Source organism: Populus nigra, chromosome 12, assembly GCF_951802175.1.
Source record: "Populus nigra chromosome 12, ddPopNigr1.1, whole genome shotgun sequence".
Classification (NCBI taxonomy): Eukaryota; Viridiplantae; Streptophyta; class Magnoliopsida; order Malpighiales; family Salicaceae; genus Populus; species Populus nigra.
In genome coordinates, this window is record NC_084863.1 from 7320493 (window position 1) to 7339312 (window position 18820).

The 18820-nt window shown below is 35.5% G+C and overlaps 1 protein-coding gene across 3 annotated transcripts; it reads right to left on the reverse strand.

Moving 5' to 3' along the window:
• Positions 1-755: 755 nt before the first annotated feature.
• LOC133669258 (protein TOPLESS-RELATED PROTEIN 2-like) lies at positions 756-18448 on the reverse strand. 3 transcript variants are annotated; one of them, XM_062089323.1, is made up of 26 exons: positions 17836-18446; positions 17277-17456; positions 16943-17056; positions 16712-16870; positions 16329-16512; positions 16119-16245; positions 15921-16030; positions 15654-15792; positions 15437-15546; positions 15103-15172; positions 14929-15002; positions 14760-14855; positions 14587-14682; positions 14286-14413; positions 11433-11667; positions 11181-11348; positions 9958-10065; positions 9740-9883; positions 5908-6018; positions 5641-5823; positions 5387-5515; positions 4849-4944; positions 3693-3878; positions 2400-2572; positions 1527-2006; positions 756-1417 (listed from the first exon to the last, which is right to left on the reverse strand). In XM_062089323.1, exons 1-25 carry the CDS (start codon positions 17913-17915, stop codon positions 1799-1801), a joined length of 3408 nt encoding a protein of 1135 aa, XP_061945307.1. In that variant the 5' UTR covers positions 17916-18446; the 3' UTR covers positions 756-1417; positions 1527-1798. The 3 variants fall into 3 exon arrangements, with proteins under 3 accessions (XP_061945307.1, XP_061945306.1, XP_061945308.1); XM_062089322.1 differs by having other exon boundaries at positions 1527-2009; XM_062089324.1 differs by lacking the exons at positions 756-1417; positions 1527-2006; positions 2400-2572 and having other exon boundaries at positions 3741-3878; positions 5376-5515; positions 17836-18448.
• Between the last annotated feature and the right edge of the window lie 372 nt (positions 18449-18820).

Consider the following 18820-nt stretch of genomic DNA (forward strand, 5'->3'; position numbering starts at 1 on the left):
CATGAACACAATAATACCTATAACTCCTAATGATATGTCCCCACCGTCAACAAATAGCCATCCATCCTCATCTAGCTCTAAGCTGCATCTAAAGCATAAAGAATATTCAGAATATCCCTATCATTGCATCATTTTCATGGATTATAAGAGAACAAGGGGGAGAGAAAAAGTCTCATTCAAGGCACAATTAAATGTGACACGAGATATTACATCTCCTTCTTCTTGGAACACAAAACTTTGGAATCTCAACCATGCCATATCTTCAAACAGTGGGTGTTTTTGGTGATGGCGGCTGCTCTGTGGTTGATGACAGTTGGAAGTGCTGCTGGCGGCTGCTTTGTGGTTGAGGACAGTCTTGATGAACTGTCGGTGGGAGATAAATAAGAAAGAGTAGGGGTTGATTGGTTTTTTACCATGAGAAAGGAAGGTGGGGAGAGGGCGAATACATCATTCATATGATTTATTATCATATAGTTTTACTCCTGTTAGTTACTATAATTCTTAGAAAAGGTTTAGAACATCTCACCATGCTAATTATCATTAAACTTTATATTTTTAAAACAAGATTTACAAATATAAAGAATTATATCTTTTTTTTTACTTTTACTATCAAAATTTGATTTGATTATTAACAAGACTTGTAATAATGATATAAAAAAAGTTGCTATTAAAAACTATTTTATAAATGAGAGAAATTAGACAAGCAAAAATAAATGTTATGAAAGGTTTTTTATATGAAAAATAGAAAACAGAAAGAAGAAAAACATTAATCGATAATTTTAAAGTGTAAGAAGAGGGTAATATAGCTGGCACAATAAAATATAAACTCTTGAAATAAAGTGAGCCTATTGATTTAAGCATATATATATTGCTCGTCCTTTGCAAAGAAAGTGCGAAGAACTGTGCTTCCCAACTATCTGCTTGTTCGACAGCATGCATCATCAACCAAGTTATCTTCGAAACTTGCCTTCGCTAGAGTTTCATTCATCGAAGGAAGGAGCACCATCATTAGCTGGCTCTTAACTTGCTTTGAACATCGAAGACAACCTCGTACATTCTCCTACTTCTCGACAAACCTTTCTAACATGCACGCCACAATCTTTTAAAAGCTATTGTCCAAAAGCAAAGCTTATCGTCAGGGCCATTTAACGGGAAGAACTGACTACAACTCTGACAGTTGAAAATGAGGTGCTACTCCTCCCTTCTATAATAAACTTGTCAGCAAATCACTTGTTCAAAGGTATACAACTCAATGCCTTTATCTTGGCTGATCATGGAATCAACATCTCCATTTTAGTAAATCCCCTCGAGACTATATTGAATTATCAAACTGTCATCACTGTAGCCTTCATTATATTCATTTTCATCATCACCATTCCTCGTTAAATACTTCTTTATTATTTCTGTCTTAACCACCCTGTTCAGATCGGTGTTAAACACCGCAACGGCAGGTAACAGAACAAATTAAAAACTGATTAATTTGGCATCCTTCCAAACACAATTCATTAAAGGGGGAACGTACATACCTATTGTAAAACCTCCAGAGCTGCGGGGGCAAAGCCTCTTGTCTTGCATCATTTTAGGGGCGACAAAAATATACAAATTCCTTTCAAACCTCAAACAGCAAGATGGCCCCAGTAGAAGATAAAAGAAGGGGATAATGAATATTAATATCAGACCTTGATTAAATGCAAACAAACTATTAACGCAAGGGAAAAAAAATGACAATTACTAAAATTGAGCAAGTTTTCCATAGTATTCGTCGTCCTGGTGGTTACAACTGCCCAACAATGCTCCATCACCTGGAAGGGAGCTCTGACAGGTGACCACTTGGAGAAGGATTCGATGTATTAGACGGAAGGGTCCCGTTATCTTGAGAGGATGGGCCACCCCACTTCATCTCCACATCAGATGGCTCAACCACATGTACTGCACCATCACTCATACCAAGTGCAATCTGATTGGGCTCAGATGGATGAGCAGCTATAACCAAAGGATAGGCAGTGCTGCTGCAACAAATGGTTTTTGTCAAAATAATTAGTCCCTCTGGTTTAAAAAGCCCAACATCACATCCCTATTTTTGTTATTTCCATTTACAACTTAGTCCCTCCATTAAGCACCTGTTAATAAGGAGCTAGGCTGTCACCAATTAGGTCACTAATTGAAAGAAACCTAGGGGCAACTTGGTCATTTTCTAAGCAGAAAAAATTAACAACCACACGGGCAAGGGACTGGAACAAGAAGGATTAAATTATTATTTACGCAAATTAGATTCATCAATTAGAATTTTGGTCCTAAACGCATGTGCTCCCCCACCCTCTTAATGAAAAAAAAAAAAGTACTGAAAAAATAGAAGAAATGAAATGCCCAAGCTCCCATTAACAAAAAATCCAGCTTACCCTGCAGGGTGTGAAGGTATATAAGCAGAAGGTGCTATTCGGCATCTGATTCTTAAGCTGTCCGCGTCAAAAACTCCGACAGCACCATCACAAAAACCCGTATAAACCAAGAAACCATCACTTGAATATATTGCACTTGAAATGGGAGCCGCAAGGGTGTCTTTAGGAGACCACTACAAGATCATACATTAGTGAAAAAATAATTGACACATCATTAATAAACTGCAAGACTAACCATGTTTCATGTATTTGATCATCACCTTTTAAGGATACTGATTACAGAATAACAGAATAGATTCATTACTGCAAACTATCAACTTCCGATCTTTTAAGAAACCTGTAAATGACTCAATGTTTGTCTCGTTCATGACTATAGCGAACATAATAAAGAACGTCTATCCCCAAAGTTGGCAATTTTGACATGAATGTCCAATTCTTGCGCAGACATAAACTAAAAGTCAGGACTTGCAGTCAAAATCAGATTGACACTTGTAAAAATTTAATTAAACAACACACAAAATCCAGGTTCTCTAAATCTGACCATAAAAGATATTGACAAGTAATCCCTCCTTCACATCTAATCTACCTCGTCCAGTATTCCTTTTTGTTCGTTGCTGAAATGCAATTGCTCATACAATACATGCTCACAAGAGAATAAAATGCAATAGCTTCATTAACAAGAAATAGCATACAATGAGTTGACTTGAAAATGACCAACTAAAGGACTTTAAATAGACCCTTGTATCCTTACAAGTCTGACACGCATTCATAGTGCTAACAGAATTCAAAAGAAAATGCTGGTCATGCTCTAACTAACTAGTGGGATAGCTGGCACACAATTGAATTAACTTCCATAAAGTATCAAGAATATGGTTGTGTGATGAATTTACGAAAGTACAGCAATTTGTTCAATATCTGGGACCAGGGTTAAAACATGAAGTTCAATTTTTTGTTTTTCAGAGGGTTGAGGGGAGAAGGGTGGTAGGGCTTTTTTTTTTACTTAGTTTAATATGTATTTGAAATTGTCCCCTAACCTTGAGACTACAGTTGATGGAAGAAGTTGATACGAATAATAAAATAAACAAACCACCTGATTTTATAAATAGGGTGCTGACAGAATTTCCTTAGATAGCTATTTATGGACTATCAAAGGCAACTAGGTTGCTAAAGTGATGGTGCTTATTCCTATCTTGCCTTCTTTTCTCATTTGACCAATGATCCAACTTCAAATTGGGTTTTGTTCATTAAAAAAAAAATACTATGGTGATAAAAGATATATGATGGAAAACTTACTGAGCGCGAACATTCAAGTTTGCTGTCATAGATGGCAATTTGGCTTTCATGGACAACCAACAAATGTGCTTGGTCATTATGAAATTGGACTCTAGTTTCGCCTACCAAAGGGGATTGACGACTAGGTGGTGCTTGAATGAACCTCATTTTCTTTTTCTCCCATCCATCAATGCTCCAGACACACAACTGCAACTCAACCCATCAAAGGCAGTATTGATACATAATACATCACATGGAAAAGCTTCAATAAGTACTTCTATTGACAAGAAAAGTGCAAAATGGCTTAAAATCAATATGAGATGACTTTATGAATCCATATTCCAGTTTGGAGTGAGCATCTGCCATATACATCCAATACTTCTATGGAACCAGTGCCAGTAAATTATAATTTATCTAACAGTTGCATTGGTTTGTGAAATAGTGAACAATGAATAATGTGATCGCCATGAAAACTTTCCATAAAAATTTTTGCAAGGTCCATTTCAGGACCATTCTGAATTATCAGAAAGAACATCAATAATGTTGTGACGATGGAAAAGTAGGGAAGAATTAAGGACCAAGTAGACAGTTAGGGCAGTGGGGGATATAATCCAATGAGGACCTCCTAAAAACATCACAAAGAAAGTGAATTGCAAAGCTGCAAAAGGACAAAGTAGCACATTGCCGGTGCATTAAGTGATCTGAATTGACATTCTTCAAGTGTCAGGCCATGAAGGCATCATACAACACACCATGTTTGTGTAAATGGCAACGTAAGGGCCTTAAAAAAACTCTCTTAACATCTGATATTCTAGATATAAGGCCCTGTATTTGTAAAGTTCAGTGAAAAAGGATTTTTTTTTAAGAGACGCAACATCGATTTGTGAGAAGAAGAAAACTCAATAACGAAACTTCAAAGAGGAAACTTATAACTTAAAGCAAGTTGGAAAGTTCGAGGAAGAAAAACCAAAAGCTTTACAGAGTTTATGGACAAGGAAAGAGCAACAGGCTTGAGATCTTTCGAGGTTATTTATCAGACATGTTAACATAGCAGAATGGGAGAGTGAGTTCCATAGGACAAACTATCCAATTTTTCCTGCTTCAAGCATAAGCTTTCACAGACTCTCCTCAGGATAACATCAAATAACCCAACCCATTTAAACTATTAATCACTGACCTGTGCATCAGCCCCAGAAGACACCAGCACATTTAAACTCTGTGAAAAAGCAAGTCCTGTTATTCGATTCTGGTGGCCCTTGAGTTTAGTTTTGACCTGCAGTCAATTTCAAAAGTCAACTTCGCACCCATAACTAGATGCCTTAAGGAAAACCTTAAGATCGATAAGGGGTAGATACTGCAATAACTTCAACAGTACATATCACATGTTCTTAATTTCCAGAATTCAAGAACAGAACAGAATTCCTCATTATCTTGTTATGGAGCTTTGTTTGATTTACTATCAATGTGAGGTGACAGGAATCAAATCAAAAAAATATAAATAATCCAAAAGGTAGAATCTACAATCATTTGGTAGTAGTATGTGATAGTTTTATTTTTAAGGAATCTTTTCATAAGCATAGATAATTGTGTCCAATTTTTTCTCAGAACTTCCAAATCACAAGGAAGCTAGTTAGGCTGAAAGAATGAGCAAGCATTAGCAAAATCAAAAGACCAGCGCACCCACACACACATGGATGCACGCACATAGAGATCACCTCATCAACTCTGACATTATATATTTGCACAGTAGAATCCTCCATGCCAATTGCAATAATGTTATTATCTTGAGGATGGAATGCTAAAAAAGTGGCTGCAGGAGGTGGGGACATAAATGTTGTCATGACCTAAGAAGAAAGCTCAAGAGTTTTATTAAGTCATGCCAAACCAAAGTTCCAAATTAAATATTAAAAACAGAAACAAATATAATAAACTTTAAATCAGAAATCAATTAAGTGCTGTAACAATAGACCTTGAATGTCATCATGTTGAACAAAGAGACCTTCCCACCAGAGGCAGACATGACATAAGAATCATTTTTGGATAGTGCAATGCATGCAGCAGATTCTTCAGCTGGTTTGCTCTCATTTATATCATTAGTCATGGGAGTTCCACTAGGAGGCTGCCACAACTGTGGTGCATTTGATGCAGTAGCCTACAAGATTTCACGCAGAAAATGAAACACAAAAAACAGTCAAAAGGGGCAGAGATTTTCACCATTTAAAGACATGAGCCAGACCTTTCCTGTCAGATTTCTTTCACTGCGCTGCCATTTCCACAGCTTGTGGACAGCATTAGAGGCAAGGGCCAATAAAGCCAGCCCTGAGTTAGTATAAATCAGCCGCACAACCTGGAATTACTGACCTGTTATCCTCGATTATTACAGCAAGAGACAGCTATATAAAGCATAACATCATGTATACCCATGTAATAGGAAAAAAAACTTCATTGATAGGAAGAAACAGAAATGTGCAATAGAAGTATGAGATATCCTAATCAAAAAGCAGTAAAAAAAGAATGAAACTGAACAATATTCCTTTCAAGTCTGCACATCTGCGAAAGAGACACCTCTGAAACATCTGAGGCGGAGCACTCAAGTGAAGCTAGGAAAATCAGTCTATCCCATATCAAATGAAAATACAATCATTCATCATGGAAAATTATAGAGTTTCAATTGTTCCAGACGCACTAAATTACAGAAAATTTGGCACATTGCCATAAAAAATTGCTACCACTTCTTAAAACCCAAAAACATATCAAAGAAATTCCTCCAAACTAAAAGGACAGACCAAGTTTTTCCGAACACAGAAAAGGTTACACCACAATCCAAGTTCTAGGCAATGCAAAAATAAGTGTTTGGGAGTTTCACCACTACTGGCATCCATAGAAAGCACTTTAGGAGACAATGCTTTGGGAGGGTCTTCTTATCTGAAACATGTTATCAGTATTTTTTTTTTTTAATGATTGACAACCAAAACAAGCTTTTAATGTTATGGGAACCTTATCTTTGCATAAAAAGTTTGCTAGGGAGAATTGAGGGAACTTGGAGACTAGAAGCCATGTGCGCTCAAATGAATGTCCAAATTAGTTACAAATATAACGAAAGCTTATTACAATGCATCACAAAACATGCACAATTAGGCATGAGTGTTGCATATATTGTGTCCCCATCTCCCACTCCCACTCCCTCTGACTACTAACTATCAGCTGACTATATTGGTTTGACCCAAAAATACCACCACCATTTGCAACACAAGTGCTGCTTCTCCTCTAGTAGTAAGTAAGAGGGTAACAGGTTCAGCTTGCTAGAGGAGGATTTTGACAACAGGAAGGGGTCAACGCATATTGTATAGATCACCATTACCATTTACCAAAAACAAAGCAAGCAATAGATGGACTGACAAGGTTAAGAAATTTATTCAATATTGCTCTTATTTATTGGAAAGAAAATCTCTCCAAACATGGCAAGAATGCTTAACAAGAAGTAACCAATTGTTTGGAACACAAATACCAACTCCCAGTCTTCTATTTTGACCCTTCCAAAGTTGTTAATCCAATTTCTCTATTGCATTCAGCTAATCAGCTTTAAATAATCATGCACAACAATATATTGCTTGTGCATGAACTCAGGCAAATGTGCATGCCTATACCAAAAAAAGAAACATTGGCAACCAGTAATTTGGAGATCAACACTGCTGTACTGGGTCAGATTACCAAATCTAACTTTTATTTAAATACACTTGAACATGCCAAATCCATATCAGATGTTGGGGTTCCCTGGAGCTAAACTCAAGGGGTGGGGATGGTAAAGATAGAATGAGGTTTGGTTAAAAAAACCCCTTCTAATAGTTGCAAATAAATAAATAAATAAATAAATAAAAATTGATGGTGAAGCCAGAAGAAAAAAGGCAGAAAATGATAAGAAACATCATCCTCATAATATCATTTTTTCCCCATATCTGAAAATCTTATCCAGCTAATTGAACTAGCTCCTAAAAAGAAGGGTCCGGTTTTTATTACAAACAAGTCTCAACTTCAATGCAACCCTAAGGAAGTTGATTGAATAAATGACTCAAGGGAAGTACAGAAGATGATAGGAAAACATTGTTTGGTGAAAAATGTGCTGAAATCTCTGTATTAATCAAGCCAAGAGAAGATTCAGCAGAGACTAAAAAATTCGTAACTAACTTCCATTCTCTCCTTGTTCACTTGAAGCTTCAAGTCATCATAGTGCAGGCTTTAATTTGTTCATCAAACTTTTATAAATTTCAGAACCCATATGCATAATAGCATCTAAGGCATCAATAATGTCATCAATCTAATTAGTGCCAAAGGCATTGTAATCTTGCCAAAACTGATTAATGAAATGGGCTCTTGTACAAGGTACCTTGGTGAACCACTCTTCCTCGATTTGCATCCCAAAGCAAAAATTAACCAACAATTATGGGCTCAATTATTAGTTATATGGGACTTTTAGTTTATGTTAGGTTTTCTTTTTTAATTATTATTTAATAGTTGATTCACTTATACTTGACCTATTAGGTAGCTTTTAATTAGGATTCGTGTTCATTTTATTTTTATTTCCCTGTTTGATTTATGGTTTTATCAGTTGTCTTTTTGGTTTTATATTAAGCACCTGTCCTATTGTTAGAGCAACAAATTGAGAATTGAGAATAGAATTTTTCATGTCTACAGTTCTAGTAGCTGCAGCTTTTCTTCTCTCCTACTTCCTTCTCCTCCAAATTTCTGCCTGCATCGAATTTAGTTTCCCTCAAGAATAAGTCAATTGTTTACAATGACATCAGGATGTATTAACATATAATACACACATTGTTCCTGTACTTCAACTGCAATATTTATTTATTCTTTCATTTTAGAATATAAAAAGGATTTGCATTTAAAGAGTTAACACTCTCTTCAAGAAAGTACAGTTCTCAGTTCCAACTTTGGAAAACGTAAAAAACTTGGTCTAGGAGGAAGAATGCCTTCCCACCACCAAATAGAGAAGTTCATTTTTCGCGCGTAACGTAGAGCCAAAAATCATATTGCTGGAAAAAGATTTGGGGTTCTGTTGTGAGAAATGATCCACTTCTATTAATAGTTTCAAGAAAACAGAAAACTGTAGAAAGGAGTTTACTTTTCAAAAGTAAAACTATTTTCTTCAAAATGCAAGTTTTCTCTATTTTTTCCCCTCCCCCATTTGCTAGAAAACCAGAAAACTACTTAAGTTGTTTTCCAAATTCCACGCTTTAGAAAACAACAGTTGAGTTCTGTTTCTTAATCTCCCTGTCCTTTACTTAAAAGACAAAATAAACGAGGCTCTGGTTCCATATTTTGGACAACTAATGGTATTAAACATGTTGTATTAGTTTAATATGGATAAATATTTCTAAAATAGAGATGAAAAATAAACAGCTATTTTTGAAACATACCTACAGTTCTTCATTGATCAATTGTAAAAATATTGCATGTTCTACAGGGTACTAGCTATTATTCTTTCAATTTTTTTAGACTGAAAATTATATGCTACCCTAGCCACCCCTTTCTACTTCATATAGAAGCAAATTTCACGAGCTCCCTGATTTTGCAGCAATCCTCTCCTTTGCAGATGAATTACCGGTGATGTTTCTCTCAAATAGGAAATATTTATGCAGTGGAGTTGCACCACAGCCAATGTACTCAAGCGCACCACAGCCAATGTACTCAAGCTAAACAGGAAGCAACAATACCATGCAAAATAGCAGTCCAAAAACCATACAATTCTGAAAGCAATATGGGAATAACAGCTTCAATGATAAAGTAAACACGATGCCGACCACAAACACTAAACCATACAAATAAGAGGCAGAAGTCCAGAATGATAGCAAAAAGAATCTAAGAACCCATGCAATTAAAAATATCTGCTACAAGTGGCAAAGTTGCACATGGAAGAAAAACAAAATGCCATGATACATGCATGCATACATAGGTATACATAAATGTGTGTGCTTGTGTGTGTAAACATCTTTTCCCAATTTAAAACTAGTTTGCAGTAAGAAATAAGTTATCAATCATATTGTTTAACTACCTACCTTGCCAGCGACTATGGAGTCAGGCAACCGCAAAGCTTTTAGCTGAGATGAATCTACAATATCACTCTTCCAGCTTTTCAATTTGTCTGTATCATCTGAAATCCTAGGTTTAACATCAACAAGCCTACTGTTGTCCATGGTACCCTGTTATGTTAAACAAAATAAAATTAGAGACCAGGTAGCACTAACAGCATGGAACTGAAAATTGCTTAACTTACAAGATTGCCAATAGAAACTGCAGGCTGGATTCTATCTGAGCGTTCCAGTGATGATGCGAGGCCAGAAGAAACATTTGCCACAGAGCCTAGTGCGTTAACAATCAGAGGCTACAATAAAAGGTATAAGAAACCTCATTAGCACCGCAAACATGCCACCTGGCAAAGTAAGTATCCAATGCACTGATATAGGAGTATAGAACAAAAACAATACACGGGCATGCTGTGGTTTTCAACTCCAAAAGCCATTTCTCAAAATAATAATAATAATAATAATAAGCCACCATCCTCTTTCAAAACAGAAAATTAGGACTTAGCAAGGGATGCTATCATTTGAAAACTATATGATCAACGGAAGGCATCATATTTATAAGGTTTTCCTTTGTTAAGCGTCATAATACTGAAATTTAAGCATGAAATTCTCCTTCCCTTCAACCAGTAAACACATTATTGAACTAATATCATGGTTTTCTAGATCCCCAGGCTCTGATTTAACAAGTTATCAGGAAAATAAACATTTCCTGCTGCATTCTTATTTTATTTTAAAGCACTTTTAGAAAAGTTTCCTTTCCTTTAAGCTACCATTCTTCCAACACAAGATCAAAGCACAAATGATCCATCACCTTTGAAGAACTATACCATTATCAAACAATCATTTTGTATCTAAGTTATTAGGTTCGCTAATCCAATTTTACTTCAGCATCTACCACTTGAGCTTTGAATCTTTTCTCTGGAAACAAATTGCAAGAATTGAATGAAACGGTGTAAGAAGAAAATGTGTCGGATGCATCAAGATATTGAACACTTAATATTGATAAATGTGGAACACTTAGAATTAATTGATAACAGCATTTCATCAAAATCAAATGGAGCCTGCCCTATTTAAAAGGAAATTCTTGATACTCTGGTATAAGGGAATCTAAGGTCCACTGGTAAAAGTACCAAACAGATCTATACGAGTTCATGCACATGACAACCTCACTAATTTCACCCTGCTGACCAAACTTCTGCTCACTAAAGAAATATTAATGCCTTGGCCTTTACAAAGGGTAGTTTTTTTAACCTGATGTCTTTAAGCAGGCTCTCCTTGCATGTGAACAAGTCAAGGATTCTCTTAGTAACTTTTTTTTTTATGATAACAATCTTATTTCTTACCTCAACACAGCATATTGTACAGACCTTACACAAGGTAAAAATAAATAGATCAAACCAAAACATATAACTACCTTAGAGTTGATTGGTTCTGACGGGCTTCGACTTTTATCAATAGCCCTGCTCTCCAACATCCTTATCAAGCGCAATCCATCACTACTGGCTAGAATTTTAATACCATTGTCACTAGTTGTGACTGCCAACAATGAACCTTCCTTGTTAAATCTCAGTCTAGGACTAGCCTGCAAAGAAAACTAACGATGAACTGCAAAACCTTACATTTATACCCCTAAACAATTAGAAAAGGAATGCACACTAATACTAACAGGCAACCCCCCATCTGCATCAACAGCTGTCAACATGTTTGTATTATCCATATCCCAAAACTTAATTTGAAACTCATCACCAGCAGCTAAGAAGTGGCTCCTTGTTGTGTCAAACTGAACAACATCTAAAGAACGCTTCCTGAAACCCAAATATGTTCGTTTGATAGATCCTTCACTCTCATTCCACTCAACTAGGTGAGATTCACCTTCTTTACTTGTTCCACAAGAGAAGAGCCTGCGAAAATGGAACAGCAATACATCACCCATACCATTTTGAATGCTTATATTCATGTAATCACACCTTGTAAGGGATAATACAAGTGGCATTGAAGGAAAAGATAGTGCCCAAAGCAGGGTTTATGTCAAGCCCAGGACAGTAATCTCTCCCAAAACTAGTCTACTGAAAAGCTACCTGAGCTAAAACAAAGGAGGTTAGAGGAAACCTAAAAATCACGGACACATGGAATACAAAAAAAAAAATGACTACAAAATCCATAACATAGAATAAAATGTCCAAGGCAAGATAGTTTTGAAAGATTGTGCAATGCAATTTTTATTTCTGACAAGACATGATGTAATTTAGGTTAGATTAGGAACTAAAACAAAATGGTATATGTACTACAATAGACAAAATGTATAGGCACAAAAAATAGGAGTGAAAAATCAACTTCTCTAACTTTGAAATATTATTAATCCAAGTTGCTAGGATTTCATACGAGTAACAGATACAAGAGCATGTCAGGGGTTACAGTTGGTTTTTTTTCTAGAATGTCCTGGATCTTTCCATTGGTTTGAAGCGCCCAATAATGTCATTTTTTTAATCTGAGTGTCATTATCTGGCATGAGTATTTTAGACTCTTTAAGTGTTTGTCAAGTCAAATGGGTGTAATACAAGATAGAATTCCAGTTACTAAAGCTATATGCCTGTTTTTATATTTACAGGGATACCAATGGTAGCCAATGTGAGATATGTTTGGAAGTGTTTTCAAATTCATCATGTAAAAATGAAATGAAAAAAAAACTGTTTTCATCCAAAAGTAACAAAATGAGGTATTTAAAATAAAACTCGCCATTATAAACTTTTAAACTCATGAAATATATATATATATATATATCTCATAATAGAACATTTACAAAACAAACAAATGAAAATAAATCAATGAAATAGGTAGAAGAAAGAAAATTGCCTCAAGAATGTATCACGAATCCGAGGCATATCCTAAATGTACCTCATGCATTTGGAACATATCCATACACACCTAATATGTATCGAGTACAACTACTTTTCATTATTTCATTAGGTATACAAGGCAATAATATTTTATCAGGCAAATATAGTTATTACATATGAGCTCAATATAGATATGGACAATATATCTAAAGCATTTGTGCCTCATTGGAGACTGACTTGATGGTCTCGAGAGGGCAATAGTTTACTCTACACAGGATGTTTTAAGTGTGGGTGTTGATAGAGCTAGAGTAAATAACCCTAGGGAGCCAAGAGCTCCCTTTCCATCTTTGGGAACAAGTTATACATTGAAAGACTCTTAAGGCTATGCAACATCTTTTCCGGTGTAAAATTGGCTTGGAGCAATGTATATTAACCATATATAGCTCATAGAACCCCACCCCTAAATCAAGGTGTGCTCTCTATGGAGTTTCTTTTCTCTCCTCAGCTACAAATCTTTGGAGAAAGGAGATTTCTAGAGTTATATAATTTTCAGCCACTGCTCTTATTAATCAAGAGTATCTAAACTGGCCAATTTTCAGCCCCTGTGTGTGTGTGTGTGTGTGAGAGAGAGAGAGAGAGAGAGAGAGAGAGAACTCTATTGAAACATTTGATTAATAAACTACCTATTTTATATTACATTGATTAATTCAACCTTTCATCTGAAACAAGGCCAAGATTAATGATAAAATTACTCTACTTTCCATAAACATTAGTTTCACAACAAAGGAGAAAAATTGTTCCTGTTGTTTAAGGTGGTGTTTGGCACTGCGGTCCAGCCGTATTTTTGAGAAAAAAAAATTAGCTTCAAATTAATTTTTTTATGTGTTTTTAGATCGTTTTGATGTGTTGATGTCAAAAATAAATTTTAAAAAATAAAATAAAATAAAACTTTATTTTGATGCATTTCCAAAAAAAAAAACACTTTGAAAAATAACATCTACCACGCTCTCAAACATGCAGGAAAAGGGTGGTTACTTCCCCTTTTACCACGTTTTGTTCTCTTTGTGACCTTCATTTAAGTCTTTTCTTTCCCATAATATGAAGAATTCTTCGGTCTCTAATAGATAATTCCATATTGTTTATTCCATATTCAATAAAGACGGTTTAAAAAAAAATGTAAGAATAACATAAATAATAATGATGATAACAACAACATGTCTGGAATTTTCTTCATATTTCTTCACATTTTTAGTATTTAAAATAGATAATTAATTTATGATTCAAAATCTTGAGCAAAACTGCAAATTTTGCCAAAACAGCAAAATATCTAATCTCTAAACTATTTCTGTATAAAAAAGGACAGAATCAAGAAAACAATTCATATTGTTTAAAAATCCTTTGAATAAAAAAATAGCATTATCATGTTTCTAATGGTGGTAAATATATGTATCTACCAACATTAGGAATATTACACACACACACACACACACATATATATATAAGTTAGTGTGAAAATTGATCTTTTTATTTTCTTATAAATCAATGTAAGCTTAGTTTAACTTGAATAATGCAAGTGCTAAAATTACTAGTATCCTTGTGAGTGGACATAAATTAAGCACACTGGTAATACAGAAAACAAAGGGCAAAAGCAAAAAGTAAACCATCTTTATGACATATTTTACCTAGTCCCATCTGCACTATATGCCATCATGGTGCACCAAAGTCCAGGAGCATCATAGTCCACTCTAGATCCCAAAGAATCATATAGCCAAGCTTTAATCTTCCCATCAATTGCTGTTGAAAAAATAAACTGCAAATATAGACCAAGTGAGATGGATTATAAGGTGACCAAAATGATAAAAACCTCCAAACATGTTTAAATTTGTATTGATAATTTGACATCACTCTGCTAACAACATACAGCATGGAAGACACTAAATTGTTAGTGAGAACCCAATACCCAGCTTCATAAAGGAGTTTTACCTGGATATTTTCTTTGTAATGGGGACACAATGAATACACAGGCGCTTCATGGCCTTCAAATATATATTGTCTGCCTCCTGCTCCAGCATCCCAAACCTGTCATGCAGGAGGCTACCATAAAGAAACCATTCTTCCTAGTGAAAGGAAACTAATTAGCCTCTGATAATTGATACCTTAATCATCTTGTCATCACCACATGTGACAATGCATAGTTGTTTGTTGGGATGAGCAAATGCAATATCATTCACACCACCGACATGGGCATCAATCTAAAAGATAAAATCAGGCAGTCACATGATATAATATCCAGCATGATATAGTTTCCAGGATTACTGAACTTACCTCTAAATGCTGCCTCAGTTCTCCAGTCGGATTGTAAGTATATATTTGCACTATATGTTTCGAAAATGCAACACCTATACAAAGAAACAATCACTTAAACAATGCAAACAATGTCATACAAAGATGACAATAAAATAAATCATACTCAGGAAGTAGTCAAATTTAAATACAAACCAAGCATTAGTCCATCTGGCCCCCACACACATCGATTTACAGATATTGCAGCATCATTCAACAATGCTGTCTGTTAGCATGAACAAACCATTAGCAAGAAGGATCAGTCCGAAAGAAAAGGAAAACAGAGAACAATCAGTTAAAACTCCAATTCCCAATTATAATTAATTCTCCTGCCAAGCAACAAGGTCACCAAAGAGCAATACCAAAAGGCGCACATTGTCACTAAACTTTTGAAGATTAGAGGATTTATGGGTGTTGACATCAACCAAAAGACAGATAAATTAAAAATTAGATCTATTAATATCTCCAATGCAGTTGAAACTCAAACTACCTGCAGTGGCATTGAAGAAGCAGAGAGATCCCAAACTTTGAAAGGTTTATGTGCCAACCTTTCCCGGGAGCCAACTTCCCAAAGGCTAATGTCACCAACATTTGTCCCAACTAAAAAATATAATTCGAAAGGTCTGTCAACACATCAATCCTATCAAATGAAACTTAAACCTTTCTTCTTTTTTTTGTAAACTTGTAACATATGTTCAAATATTAACCTAGCAGGATGGTTTGATGCTGTGGATGAAAGTCCATGCTCATGACATTGGATCCTTGGTTAAGGGTCCGTACAACAGTTTTGGGAAGGTCGTCTTGGGAATAGATATTGGGAGTATGTGCTATACCAGAAAAGGAAACCTGCAATACGAAACCAGATAATTATTACAGTAACAAAATGAAGGCCACTTGTACTTTAACATCAACCAAGCATGAAAATTGAACTTGAGGAAGAAAAGAAAAAAAAAAGAACTTTCATCTGTCTACACCTCTTCAGATTGGCCAGGGCGCATCCGCTTCATCAAGTGTTCTGAATCAGCTGACTGATAATTCATTCCTGTCATTCCTGTGGGAGTCCTTGGGTGTTTCAAGAATGCAGCTGCGCAAATCCATGAATGATTATATAGTTTTACCAAGCTAGAAAAAGGTAAGAGCACCACAAACTACATGAGTATTAATAGCTTCACCTGCACTAGAAGGCTGCACAAGAGTAGGGGGGCCTGCTGCCACAGCAGGGTGTGGTAAAGAAGGATTATTGGCCGACATCCAACCAGCAATAGCACCCGGAGTTGGGGAAACAACAGGTTGAAATGGCTGCATGATGCAAGTAATTGCAAGGATTATATGAAAGCCCACAAGTGTCACTTAGGGAAGAGCAGATGCAAGAAAGAACTTACGCCATGGGCTCCAATCGGAGGGAATGCCCCAGCCTTAGGAATCGGTCCCACAAGGGGGGTGTTCGAGGGAGGGGGTGGATGAGCCCCATTAGCAGTTGTAGGAGTGCAAGAATGATCAATAAATAGAGTTTTGATGTCAGGGTTTGAACGAGGATTCTTACAAAGTTGATGCTGCCAATTAAGACTGAAAGTTCCAAAAGAAAAATAAGCCTTTGAAAAGCAACTTCATGACGAAGAGCTCTAAGAGCAAAAGTAAGAATCCTATACATGCCACTCAGAAACTGTAAAGGCATACCAATATGCAAGTTATCTACATAATACAAATCAGATAACAAAATTTGCCTTTTCCATGTGAAGCTTATAGAAGAATATGCAAGGATAACCTCTGGTTTATTAACGTTCTAAGTCGCGAACTTTTGAAGGGTGGGAAAGTAAGCTTGTCTCGAAACAGCGGGTTTGCTTCAATCAGCTTTTTAAGTTCGACAAGCATGATATTTCGAGCCGATTTTGTATCCCCGTATTTCGAAAGCTGCTCATTTTGCCTGATAGTCCAGAAAACAAATGTTGATGGTAGAACATCACAACTAACATGAAAAGGATGCAAGAGCAGCTACCTGAAATTATCAAGTGTAAGCAACTGAGTTATTTCCTTGAAAAGTTCTTCATTGAAGGATGCAAAAACCTTCAGGTCCTTAACAAGAATCTCAACAGCCTTTGCCCGATCCTGTCTGATGGCAGGAAATATTAAAATAGTCAAAACATGCATGACAAAATATAAGCAAACTTCAGAGTTCATAACCCCAAAACAAACCAAATCACTAAATTATAACCCCATTGACAGATGTCAGCATTCTCCTTTTATTTTCTATCAAGTGGCTGGTAAGTATTTCTGATTAAAATGAAGCGCACAAACAAGAGAATTAAGGTGGCAAAATATTCAAAACTCACCTATCAAGAGCCTCCAAATATTTCTGCTTTCTTATTTCAAAGAATATCTTCATAGAGTAACGGTTATCTTCAACCTTCGTGAATCCACATAAATATCGCTCAATCTCATCCCATTCACCAGCCTGAACTTGATCCTCAAAATGTTTCATATTGAAGAAAAAACCAGACTCTTGCTCTAACCTTAAAATCAGCATTTGATGACAACAGACAAAACAAAAACAGTACATTAGCATTCTATTCAAGTACATGTTCATTATCACCATTCCTAGCTGAGAAGTCAGGAAACAGAATGATGGTACATAGTGGTAAGCAGTGTAAAAGTATTTATGTGGCTTCATGAAGTCAAAATTAATCAATTTTCTAATAAAATTTAGAACCAGGAAAACCAAACCCTGCCTTCATCTAAGCCAAAGAAAAAAATATGATGAAGATTTATTTGTTTTTACGGTATCCATTTAACAAGCATGGACTTTTGATTTTTATAGTCTACCCATGTTTTCTCAGCATCCAAACATAGCATTGAGATGAAACGAAACATCCAAAACAAGAAAAGACTTACTTATGAACAGTTTCCTTGAACTTCTCCTCGTCCAAGAACTGCAAGATCAGAAACACCAGTTCCCTGCTTAAGGAAGACATAGTCCCCGATACCCCTAAACGCTCCAGTGCAGCGATTGAATATTATACTCAAAGGCACCCAAATTTCCCAATATAGCCAATGCAAGTCTCACTATAAAGCCCTAAATACTCATCAGTCTGATGAACTATAAAATACCTAGAAGTGACTTAACAAAAACCCTAAACCCTTGCAAATAAAACCCTAATTCTCAGCTTCTTGTACACAGATCCAGCAAAGTAAGTCAAGCTTGAGATGCGAAACACTAGAGCAAGTTTAAGAAGACTGATTTCGCAATAAATTGTCACAAAATGCAAACTTTATGATTTCCATTTGTGCATCCAGAGAGTCAAGAAGAAAACTAACAGGCTTTACTGTTCACCGTAGCAGAAAATAAGCATTTCTTTCTAAGGTTAGAGGGTTTTCTTATTTACTTCTTTCTCTTGCGCTCTGGCACTAGCACCAGCAACAACAACCTTCACTCACTCTCTCTTGCGCTCTGGCACTAGCATTCTCTCTGCTCGCTCGCTCGGGCTATATTACAAATGACAGCTACATTACACTTAATTCCTTTTTACAATTAGATAAGAAAGAAATCCAAAAGAGGTGAAAAAAATTTGCGACTCCCTGCATACAGCACTGTCGATTAGAAATTTATTTTTTTTATGTTTTTTTTTTATTATTTTTAAAAAAATAATTTTTTTATTTTAAATTAATATTTATTTTGTGTCTTTAAATTATTTTGATGTGTTAATATTAAAAATAATTTTTTTAAAATAAAAAATATTTTTTTAATATATTTTTTTAACAAAAAAACACTTTAAAAAATAATAATTACTAAATTTCCATGCTACTTTTAATTTTCTAAATATTTTTTATTTTAATTTATTTTTAATTTTATTTCACTGAAATTTAATTTTTAGAGCTC